Genomic DNA, 13,494 nt, shown 5'->3' on the forward strand with positions numbered 1-13,494 from the left:
CTATTTGGAATTTATTTCACAATACTGTAAGTTCTTTTTAAAATTTTCATTTGGTATTCTAGAAAAATAAATTATTTACTGAATTTTGCAAAACTTGCAGGTTTTCACTTGTTTAAGATCAGTCATCTATATATATATATATATGTAAAATCTGAGGTTTATACCTGAGGTATGTACGTGATGGACCAGTTAATAAAAAGTGATGAATCATCAGATATAATAAAAAAAAAAAACATGGTCTCCATTGTACACCATACAATCATTAACCACTTTTATCTGCCTTAGCCAAAAATTTAAGGATGAATGCTTGTGACATTTTAAAAAAAATTAACTGTTTTTAAAACTGATATTATTTGAGATTAAAGATCTGATGCAATCCAAATTAAAACTTTTTGAGAGGTTTGCATTTATTTGTGCTAGATTTTGCTGATTATCTATCAGCAAGTGTGGGTCATTATATGGCAAAATATTAGCTGATTATCTATCAGCAAGTGAGGGTCATTATATGGCAAAATATTAGCTGATTATCTATCAGCAAGTGAGGGTCATTATATGGCAAAATATTAGCTGATTATCTATCAGCAAGTGAGGGTCATTACATGGCAAAATATTAGCTGATTATCTATCAGCAAGTGAGGGTCATTATATGGCAAAATATTAGCTGATTATCTATCAGCAAGTGAGGGTCATTATATGGCAAAATATTAGCTAATATTTTGCCATATCAAATACATAAAGACAGGGTACACAGACTCCTTGTATCATATACATAAAAACAGGGTACACTGACTCCTTGTATCACATAACATAAACACAGGGTACACTGACTCCTTGTATCAAATACATAAAGACAGGGTACACTGACTCCATGTATCAAATACATAAAGACAGGGTACACAGACTCCTTGTATCATATACATAAAAACAGTACACTGACTCCTTGTATCACATAACATAAACACAGGGTACACTGACTCCTTGTATTAAATACATAAACACAGGGTACACAGACTCCTTGTATCATATACATAAAAACAGGGTACACTGACTCCTTGTATCAAATACATAAAAACAGGGTACACTGACTCCTTGTATCAAATACATAAAGACAGGGTACACTGACTCTTTGTATCATATACATAAAAACAGGGTACACTGGCTCCTTGTAGCAAACACATAAAGACTAAGTACCATGACTCCTTGCATTGAATACATAAAGACAGGGTACATTGACTCCTTGTATCAAATACATAAAGACTAAGTACAATGACTCCTTGTATTGAATGCATAAAGACAGGGTACATTGACTCCTTGTATCAAATACATAAAGACTAAGTACAATGACTCCTTGTATTGAATACATAAAGACTGGGTACATTGACTCCTTGTATCGAATACATAAAGACAGCATACACTAACTCCTTTTATAGAATACATAAAGAGAGGGTACATTGACTCCATGTATCGAATATATAATAACAGAGTACATTGACTCCTTATATTGAATAAGTAAATACAGGGTACATTGGCTCCTTATATTGAATACATAAAGACAGGACAGTGTTGGGAGTGAATTTTCTTTTCAGTATAACAATTATTGAGATCACATCAGTTTTCTGCAACTGAAAGCCTTCACAACCAATTTATGGCAGATCACAGACCACTAAAGATTTCAAATGCTCCCATATACGTTTTGCTCACTTTTTCATTGTCCTTCACATGGATATTATTACAATGTAGTAAAATTGCATAAGCATTTTCCTCGTCATTATTTAAGAAGAGAAAATGGTCAAAACCATGTAATTTTATGTTCAATCTCTGCAAGATTTGCAGCAGAACAATACACTAATGATCAGATCATTCTGATTTCAAAGAAGTGGACTAGCAAAACACACTTTTAAAAAGAATCAAAACAATGACCTTAACAATTTTGCAGTAAGTTTACTATATCTCACCATGTATACACTGGAGTGACAATAACGTGTTACCTACATCTCACCATGCTTACACTGGAGTGACAATAACGTGTTACCTACATCTCACCATGCTTACACTGGAGTGACAATAATGTGTTACCTACATCTCACCATGCTTACACTGGAGTGGCAATAACGTGTTACCTACATCTCATCATGCTTACAAAGGGAGGATAAGAAAGTAATACAGCGATCCCCCTCATGAACAGTCCACCTGACCAGTAGCCACTCACTCTTTATGGCCAGAATCACTTGGCAATATTGAGTCTGTGTTCAAAAGTACCCCTCAAGAAAGACCACCCAGCTAACGCGACCAGCAGCCACCATATTGTAAAATTTACTCCTCACAAGCAAGCAGCCACATTTTTATATATTAATTTGTCCAGAACTAATATTTAATTACGCTGATGTAAGTAATCCAATTATCTTTCCCAATGTATGTTTGCAGACGTCAGGTTTTTGTTACTGAAAGAAGTGTTGGCTAAATTACATGTACCACAAAGGTTGTTATCATGAATGCCGATGGCTGCAGGAAATGGGGTCAGGAGTGTTATGATAGAGCTTTGGGCTTCACACAGTGGATTTTTAAAAAATTTTATGATTATGACTAACGTAATTGTCAAGATCATAACATCATCAGATAGGCTAAAAATAGATTTTGTGGATTAACACACACACACACACACACACACACACACACTCACACAGAAACAACATTAAACAAAACAGGGTACCAGACAAAGACCGAAAAATCACATGACAGTTCATGTATCACTTCCTGTATAATAAGGTATTTCATTTACAAATGTTTTGTCTGCAAAATTAAATTGTGGTATTGTATGATTAGCCACATATGAATAATTCATTACAAAACATGAACATGTCATCACGTAAATGAAGAAATAATACTTTAGAAGAAGAAAAAAGTTATTTGACTTGACAACAAAGGGAAGAGTTCACATGCCAAAAAATGTATGTTGGGAAGACTCAAATAAACAAGAGTGTAAAAGATAAGAAGAACATTATGTAGTAGTGGGAAAATGGAGTAAATGGAAAGAGAAATAATTTAAATAAGAAACAGACCATGTACCAAAACTCAAATAATGTTTTTGAATGGTTTTGTAATGTGCATGCTAACAATACCTCACTCACATTGCACACCTAACAATATGAAATATTAATTGAAGTTACCTTGAAATAAATGTGATTTTAAGACAAGAACATTTTAATAATTAATGCTACTTTTAAATGAAGATATTAACTGCTTTAAGTTATATGTAGCTTTCCTACTATATACACATATACATACACATCTCACAGATATAGTCCCCTCTGGAAAGGCCACCCATCTTATAAGGCCTTTTTGTTGTAAATGAACATAACATCTGACCAATCTTTGTACTTAAGAGGCTAAAGACTGCTGCAAAATAACGTCTATAATCTACTGAATTAATACTTCAGCAAAATGATATTTTCTGACCAATATGAGAAATACAATATTTCCTATCAATCACAGTTCTAGTTATACCTTTTGCAATTCTGAAAACAACCCTTTCTCCCATGGAAAAGCTCCTGTCTCTGTGTTTCTCATATTCATATGAAACATGGAATATGGCAGGTCATCTACTCCATCATCAAAACTGTCCTGTTCTTCGTTTATTGTTAGCAAATGTCTACGTGGGGCATTTAAATTAGAATTAGTAATGTTCTGTTTTCTTCTAAAACCACCTGTGTTGTTTAATGGAAGTGCTCCTCCTACTCTGTGGAACAGATGACCTGTTTTTCCTTTTCCATCCTTAGCGACTCTCGAAGGGGATAACCTATATGATGCTGGTTGTTTTAAGAGACTGGATGTATTTATATGATCCTCTTCTGGAGAATTAAGAAACTTGATCCACAACAGCTGCAGAGATTGCTGGTACCCTAAATCTGTTATTTCTCCTGGAAAAAAATCAAGGTTTTGATGTGTAAATGATGCATGGTTCACAATATATAACTATGCAGAGGGTTGTCAGAAGACTCCTTGTTTATCTTCTATATAAATTATATTGGTAAATTAGGACTGTCTATGGGGAGTCAACTCCATCTCCAAGCAGCTATATCTGCTGCAAGTTTCCACTGTATAGTGGAAGAAGATGAAGGAAGCCAGGTGATCAAAGCTAATAACAAATACAGTACAACATAATGCATCTGCACTTCATTACTTAGGGCACACAAGCACCAAAATTTAATCAAGTCTCTTTTGTGTGACATTTAATAATCTTATCTACTTTCAGGGAGTTCCATCCAATGTTCTTTAGGTATTTTGTTCACACATACTAACAGTGATGTGATTTAATGAGGAATCTATAATATTGCTGTTTCATACACACTTTGACACAAAAGGTGGAGAACTGACACAAACTGATACTTACCTTAAAAAACTTACTTTAATTTTTAAAAGCCATGAATATTTATCAGCTTAATACCTTATTGTATAAGATAGTGAGCAATCTAGCAGACATCTCCATGGACAAATACCTGACCCTTGTGTACAGCAAAACTAGGGAAAACCATACGAAGAAGTTCCAACTGATGCCAGCTTCAACAAACTGTTTCAAGTTCAGCTTCTTCCCATGTACAATAAGGACTTGGAACAAATTACCATCAATAATTGCAGAAGCTATTGACTTGGTATCTCACAAGCAGGAGCTTTCCAAAATTGCATTCTAAAAAAGATAGTCAGCTATAAGTAAGACCCAGTGACTTTGAGGGCTTGAGGTTCATATCCCATTGATGCTACAATAACTAGATTGGTCTGAGTATGAAGGAACAAACACAAAGACTGACACTCTTTTACTTATTTCTACCTTTCCTATTCTGTCTATCCTATCACTACCTTTCTTACTTTATTCTTGAACATGCACCACCCATTGCTTAATAGTCAAGTGTGACAGTGTCAGTGTATTTATAGATATGAAGTTGTTTGAATATCTTGTTTATAAATGTATCAATATGTATCATACAGTATGTTGTGTACTGAATATGTGGTAATTTGTGGCAAAGGTATATCAATTCAACATACACTCATACACAAAGACAACACTACCACCCATGTTGTACCAGAAGTCTTTCTGCCATAATGATTGGGCAAACAAAGGTAATAATGCTGTAACCTTGAACTATGATATAAAGTGACATAGATCACTGAAATTTTTTCATCAGAAACAGCTGCACTAGCTCAAATGTTAGACCATTTGATTGTTAATCCTAGCATCATGGGTTCAATACCTGCCCAGATCAGCTGCCACAATGGGAAAGGCACTTTGTTCCCATTTCTTTGGCATAATATAGCTGATTAAGTGTTAAAAGTGCTTTCAAGAACAACCAACCAACTAAATGACCAATCAACTTATGCCAAAGAAAGATGCCAGTTAATATGAATAAATGACTTAATTTATCAAAGCTCTTAGCAGAAGAAAATGCTAAATGTACAACAGAGAGACATAACTTTCTGAAGTACCATATAGTTTGCAAGATAATAAAATCAACAAAACATAACTGTAATATATCAATAATACATTATGGCAGACCAAAATGAATGGATTAATAAAGGTAACTACTGTTATCCAAGCACAAGAAAACAACAAGGAAATATTTAAAAATCAATCCCCCAACATTACTTCGTATCATAGACGTTTTAATTTTCCTTTTCTATGTTCATTTATACAATAGCTACCACATATTACCATCTTTAAATTCTTTGTTTAATTCCTCCAGTTCATGCCTCAAGTAGACTGGTAGTGGAAGAATGGACAGGTTTGAGGGCATTGGTTTCTCTGCAACAGGAATTTCTATCTGTCTGAACACAATATGAGGACTTCTGAAAAGAAGATAGCAAATTTGATCCTAAACGTATTTTAAATAAGTCATATCACACTTGTTGAGATGAATATTGAAATCAGTGGAGGTACCACATAACTCTTGTAACTTTTGCTGGATCAATTAAGTATCATTTTTTTTTTGTACACATTCTGTTCAACACCATTTTCATTTAGAACTTAGATCAATTATGTGTTTATTTTTCTGTACACATTCTGATGAGCATCATTTTCATTCAGATCCTGCTACAAGTTGCTATAGTATTATAGTGAAAACTCCATGTCAATATAAGCTACCAGTCTGGTGATGGTCTAATCATCACTAATTTAATTTCGATCCAAATATATATCATGAAAATTTCTTAAGTGAAAGACCCTTATTTATACAGCCATCTATTCAGAAGAAGTGTCAATAACAAGATTTTCAAAATGGTCACCACAGCAGCCATCTTGGATGTCAAATCAGCATCATTTTCATTAAGGACAAACTGGACAGCAAAAACGTTCAGTGAAAACTACGTGTCAGATTGTCAATTACTTTATGAGAACTATCAATAAAGCAATTTATCAAGATGACCATTTACATATTTATTAACTAGACATCATAAGAAATATTTTAGTACTAGCCCTTTATCAAGATGACCACCCATTCATAATGAATAGTGATAACAATGATTATCAAGATAAACTAAAAGCATAAGGATATCTCCAACTGGCACCATTTTCATTCAAGATCAACTAGACATCATAAAAAGTACTTTGGTTAAAATCCTGTGTTGATATGACCATCCATTCAGAAAAGTAGCATTAACAATTTTAAGACAGCCACCGTGGCAAACATATTGGATGTCCAAGGGCAGCCATTTTCATTTAGGACCAAGCTTACATTCCATGGTCAAAATCTGATCAGAAATTCTGGCCTCTAGGAAGTTCAAAAGCTCAGTCAATCAGATGCAAGATCCTCTCAATAAAATGTGTGGATGTCACTCATAGCTGTAAGCCATGGGTGGCTGAGTGGTCTAAGGCACTCACCTTTGCAGATCACTGACATCTCACCTCTGTCCATGTGGACTCGGCCAATGTAGGTATGTGAAAAAGCTTGCCAGTAGCTTCACATGGGTTGGTGGTTCTCCCTGAGCCCTTTGTTTTTCCTCCACCATCTATACTGGTGGCCATTTATAGCCTATCCTGTATTGAAAAATGATGCTAAGCCCACAACAACTACATCAACACTCATAAAAGAACTAAAAATTCATTGATATAAGCTTACATACCAAATCTGGTCAAGATGTGATAAAACATATGGCCTCCACAGTGTTCACATGCTCAGCCAATCAGAAGCAAGATCATACCAAAAACTAGTAAAAGAATGATTAGAAATATGGAGTGTCTACAACTTGGTCAATCAGATGCAAGAAAAATTCATTAATATGTGTCAATTACAACTGAACTCCTCTGAGATCTTGATGATACAAGCGTAATGACCTCAAGTGTTTACAAGCTTAGCAAATCAGATGCAAGATCACCTCCAGGCTTTCAAGTATGTTTTCTTGCAAATGTAGAGTAGTACGATTATTTTATATTAATAGGCAGGACAAAAGAAGGGAGAAACAAGAAAAAATCATACAGAAAACTCAAGCAGAATCATATTAATGACTTATTATTAGTAGCTGAAATTACCAGATCTCTACTAACATATCTGCTGCTATAATCCACAAAACATATTTTTCCAGGAATCAATAGGTTACACACAAATGCAATCCTGAAAACTTATTTTTCCAGGAATCAACAGGTTATACATTATAGCAATCCAGGAATCTTATTTTTCTAATAATCAATAGGTTATACACTACAACAATCTAGGAAACTTATTTTTCTAGGAATCAACAGGTTATACACTACAACAATCCAGGAAACTTATTTTTCTAATAATCAATAGGTTATACACTACAACAATCCAGGAAACTTATTTTTCTAGGAATCAACAGGTTATACACTACAACAATCCAGGAAACTTATTTTTCTAATAATCAATAGGTTATACACTACAACAATCCAGGAAACTTATTTTTCTAGGAATCAACAGGTTATACACTACAACAATCCAGGAAACTTATTTTTCTAGGAATCAACAGGTTATACACTACAACAATCCAGGAAACTTATTTTTCTAATAATCAATAGGTTATAAACTACAACAATCCAGGAAACTTTTTTTTCTAGGAATCAACAGGTTATACACTACAACAATCCAGGAAACTTATTTTTCTAGGAATCAACAGGTTATACACTACAACAATCCAGGAAACTTATTTTTCTAGGAATCAACAGGTTATACACTACAACAATCCAGGAAACTTATTTTTCTAGGAATCAACAGGTTATACACTACAACAATCCAGGAAACTTATTTTTCTAGGAATCAACAGGTTATACACTACAACAATCCAGGAAACTTATTTTTCTAGGAATCAACCGATTATACACTACAACAATCCAGGAAACTTATTTTTCTAGGAATCAACAGGTTATACACTACAACAATCCAGGAAACTTATTTTTCTAGGAATCAACAGGTTATACACTACATCAGCCAACCTTAATCTAAAACTACATTTCAGACCAGGCTGTCTCTAACATTCATCAATCACAACCAATAGCTGGACCAGACTGCCTCCAACATTCATCAATCACAACCAATAGATGGACCAGACTGCTTCTAACATTCATCAATCACAACCAACAGATGGACCAGGCTGCCTCTAACATTCATCAATCACAACCAATAGATGGACCAGACTGCCTCTAACATTCATCAATCACAACCAACAGATGGACCAGGCTGCCTCTAACATTCATCAATCACAACCAACAGATGGACCAGGCTGTCTCTAACATTCATCAATCACAACCAATAGATGGACCAGACTGCCTCTAACATTCATCAATCACAACCAACAGATGGACCAGGCTGCCTCTAACATTCATCAATCACAACTAATAGATGGACCAGACTGCCTCTAACATTCATCAATCACAACCAACAGATGGACCAGGCTGCCTCTAACATTCATCAATCACAACCAATAGATGGACCAGACTGCCTCTAACATTCATCAATCACAACCAACAGATGGACCAGGCTGCCTCTAACATTTATCAATCACAACCATGGACCAGACTGCCTCTAACATTCATCAATCACAACCAACAGATGGACCAGACTGCCATAGGAATTTCATAACATCACAGCACCGGTGGATACCTTAAATCTGCAAAAATTAATAAAACATGCGAGGCAAAGAACCTCTCCAGTAATGAAATGTCCCCACTGAGAGGCAAAGAACCTCTCCAGTAATGAAATGTCACCACTGAGAGGCAAAGAATCTATCCAGTAATGAAACAACATCACTGAGGTAAAAAAAATGAAACAATAACACTGAGAGGCAAATAACATCTCCAGTAATGAAACAAAATAGCACTGAGAGGCAAATAACCTCCAATAATGAAACAAAATAGTACTGAGAGGCAAATAACCTCAAATAATGAAATAACATCATTGAGAGAAATGTTTTTTAAAAAGAAGGGATACTAGGGTTAATATGAAGAAAAGTAGCCCAAAGTAGGGAGCTCAATGAAAAATTAGTGAATAGTAGGAAAAGATGAGGCCACTTGAAAGCCTGTACCTTATTAATACATATGGATGTTGGCATAATCAAACTAAGATCTCACAGATATAAGATTACATGCCAAATGTAATCAAAGTCTGGTTAAATGGCCTCTGGAATGTTCACTAGTATATGTAATGCAGTCTTTGTCAGAAACCCACTGAGCTTAGGAATCTGCACTGAAAATTGCCCCAGCAGTCAATAGATTTCTAAGTATTCAGCGAGGTCTGATAGTAAATTTCACCACAAAGGTGAGCTGGGAGTTGTGAAAATTATTATTTCTAATGTTTAACACCATGTTCCAAGTACAAGCTACCAAAAAATAAGGAAAGAATTATCAAAATACATTTCATTACTACTACATATCAAAAGGAGGACTGGGGAAAATAAACTTTTATATTTTTCACTTACACTCACAAAGATCACAAGTTGCTGATGGGTTGGCACATTGTGACACTAGACTGGTCTTCATATCTTCTACATAATAAATGATAAATGATACCAATATGACTGGTCTTCATATCTTCTACATAATAAATGATAAATGATACCAATATGGGGAAGGCTAAGAGGCAATCATTCTATTTGACAAATCTTATTGCTTGTGCACTTGCATTGACTTTACAAATATGTTTTGAGCAAGCATCCAAATGGTCCATTAAGTAATTAAATCTCAACTGACTGAAGATTTCCGCAACCTTAGACAATTCCAGCAAGAACTCAATAAATTTAAATCTAGCTCTGAAAGTTCAAGTGCAACTCAGCTGTATATTCTTGCTATCATCATGAGACAGGTGAAAGTTCCCTTTTTTTCCCTTTCTGACATTACGGGCTTCTCCTTGTGGCATGGGAACCCTGTGTAATGTTATGAACCCTGTGTAATGTTATGAACCCTGTGTAATGTAATGAACCCTGTGTACTGTCATGAACCCTGTGTAATGTCATGAACCCTGTGTAATGTCAAGAACCCTGTGTAATGTCATGAACCCTGTGTAATGTCATGAACCCTGTGTAATGTTATGAACCCTGTGTAATGTTATGAACCCTGTGTACTGTCATGAACCCTGTGTAATGTCATGAACCCTGTGTAATGTCAAGAACCCTGTGTAATGTCATGAACCCTGTGTAATGTCACGAACCCTGTGTAATGCCACTGAACCCTGTGTAATATCATTATGGTTGCTCAGGTAAATGATACGCATGTTTTTCTTCCATTTGTGAAAAAGAAATAAGACTGATACAAGTGTTATTGAACTTACTGCTTATTGCTGGAAATATCCTCAAATTTCACTGTGTTTAGATCATATGCTTCTGTTTTATTCCCTGCTGATGTCTTGTTGGTAGCTGTAGATTTACTGTCTATGTCAGTTTTTCCATGTGAATAATCTTTTGGCTCTAACTTGACACTTGTGTCCACCGTTAAAGTAAAATTCATCTGTAATGTGACAAAAAGTGCTCATTTTATTTCCTTACCATTTTCTGTGGAAGGAAAATATAGTGTTATCAATGTTTATCTCTCTGAATACCTACCTCTTTAGTTAGCATCTGCTGGATAAATCCAATAAAACTAAACTGATTGATTGCCATTTAAGTACAGAAGGTAATTTATCATCCTTATTAGGTACAGAAGGTAATTTATCGCTAATAATTTGTCTGATTTTCATGGAGACCAGGTGGCCAAATGGTCAATCACATTTCACCTCTGTCCATCTAAGTCTTGGCTTAACCAATGGGTGATAGGAGAAAGCTTGCCAGTAGCTTTCTGTGAGCCAGTGATTCTTTCCAGGATCTTCCCAGGCTGTAACTCCACCAAACATCCTGGCAACCATGTATGGTCTATCCTGTGCTACAAATGGCGTTAAACTCCAAAACACATGAGTCTGATTTGAACCTTTTCTCTTAATAAGTTAGAGTTAATGCTCCTGTGAACAACTCCAATACACATTTTCAGTTTCACAGTCACTTTGGAACAACTCTGATACACATTTTCAGTTTCAGTCACTGTAGAACAACTCCAATACACAATTTTCAGTTTTATAGTCACTTTAGAACAACTCCAATGCACATTTTCATGTTATTTTGGAACAACTCCAATGCACATTTTCAGTTTTACAGTCATTTTGGAACAACTCCAATGCACATTTTTCAGTTTCACAGTCACTTTGGAACAACTCCAATGCACATTTTCAATTTCCCAGTCATTTTGGAACAACTCCAATGCACATTTTCAGTTTCACAGTCATTTTGGAACAATTCCAATGCCCATTTTTCAGTTTCACAGTCACTTTGGAACAACTCCAATGCACATTTTCAGTTTCACAGTCATTTTGGAACAAATCCAATGCACATTTCAGTTTCACAGTCACTTTGTAACAATTCTGATGCTCAGTTTTCATTTTCAGAGTCAATTTGGAACAACTCCAATACTTAATTTTCCGTTTCACAGTCACTTTGGAACAACTCCAATACACATTTTCAGTTTCACAGTCACTTTGGAACAACTCTGATACACATTTTCAGTTTCAGTCACTGTAGAACAACTCCAATACACAATTTTCAGTTTTATAGTCACTTTAGAACAACTCCAATGCACATTTTCATGTTATTTTGGAACAACTCCAATGCACATTTTCAGTTTTACAGTCATTTTGGAACAACTCCAATGCACATTTTTCAGTTTCACAGTCACTTTGGAACAACTCCAATGCACATTTTAAATTTCCCAGTCATTTTGGAACAACTCCAATGCACATTTTCAGTTTCACAGTCATTTTGGAACAATTCCAATGCCCATTTTTCAGTTTCACAGTCACTTTGGAACAACTCCAATGCACATTTTCAGTTTCACAGTCATTTTGGAACAAATCCAATGCACATTTCAGTTTCACAGTCACTTTGTAACAATTCTGATGCTCAGTTTTCATTTTCAGAGTCAATTTGGAACAACTCCAATACTTAATTTTCCGTTTCACAGTCACTTTGGCACAATAGGATATAAGGTCAAATTTGGGTAAACTTATTAAGAATGTTGACTTTACAAGTGCCATGATGTCACATCAGAAGACCCATGTGACAATCTAAGTTTTAGAATTCCAACATAAAAGCATGATGCATCTAAATTCAATGCAAAAAAAATAATCCAAAAATTAATGTAAGGTAAGTCAATGAAAATTTATGTTTCAGTTTGTATGTAGATGTACAGTTCTAATATTATTAAGTAGTGTCTGTACACAATTCAAAACACCAAAATCTTCCCTGCCAGATTCAATACAAATCTCAATATGTACATAAATCTTATAACAACAGCAGTAGTAATTGTTAATGAATAGATGGAGTCTTTTTCTTTTTCTGGAATGGACAATATCATACACTGGACACTTGACAGTGTGACAATTGTCTGACAACACCCATGTGCATAAGAAGGGGATTTCTTTCTTGGGTGTTTTTATAAAGTAGTGCCGAATAATTTCAACAACCCAATCCAGCAACATTGACACTGATCATTAGCAATTACTTAATTTGGTAGGCAAATTAAGTGAATTATGAATTCAGATAAGAAACCTTTTTCTGGCCACTACATTATTTGGTACTTGGCTGTGTACTGCAGTTGCCTGAGCAAAGATGAGAGTCAACTGTGCAAACATCTGTTGGATTCTTTCCTTATTGTTGATGGTTCAATAATAATTTAATTAACAATTTTAAGCTTTTTAAAGAGCTGATGTACTTTTTAAAAAATAAGCCAATTTCAAGGTGCGGTGATTGACTATATAGATATTAAACATTAACCATCTTAATTCATGTAAAGAGAGATGCAATGAAGACATTTGTTCTGAAAGAATGCAACACACATTGCCAAATTATGAAATCATGCACTTGGTTATTTTGGTACTAAAACTTTGTATAACTTCAATAAACTCATGGCAAACTTTTGGAATTTGGTTGCTGAAAGTTAACATATTTAAGAATGATATTACACGACTTTTATAATTT

The 13,494-nt window shown here is 34.8% G+C and overlaps 1 protein-coding gene across 2 annotated transcripts in view; it reads right to left on the reverse strand.

Moving 5' to 3' along the window:
* LOC149785176 (N-acetylglucosamine-1-phosphotransferase subunits alpha/beta-like) overlaps positions 1-13,494 on the reverse strand; it is a 141,833-nt gene that overhangs the window by 43,646 nt on the left and 84,693 nt on the right. For both annotated transcript variants that reach the window (XM_089978975.1, XM_089978974.1), the window contains 3 exons: positions 10,764-10,939; positions 5,705-5,838; positions 3,505-3,917 (listed from right to left, as the gene is read on the reverse strand). In XM_089978975.1, the coding sequence (XP_089835101.1) occupies positions 3,505-3,917; positions 5,705-5,838; positions 10,764-10,939 (723 nt within the window). The remainder of the gene's footprint in view (positions 1-3,504; positions 3,918-5,704; positions 5,839-10,763; positions 10,940-13,494) is intronic.

This window comes from Sinohyriopsis cumingii, chromosome 13 (assembly GCF_028554795.1).
Source record: "Sinohyriopsis cumingii isolate HCF-2022 chromosome 13, ASM2855479v2, whole genome shotgun sequence".
Taxonomy (NCBI): domain Eukaryota; kingdom Metazoa; phylum Mollusca; class Bivalvia; order Unionida; family Unionidae; genus Sinohyriopsis; species Sinohyriopsis cumingii.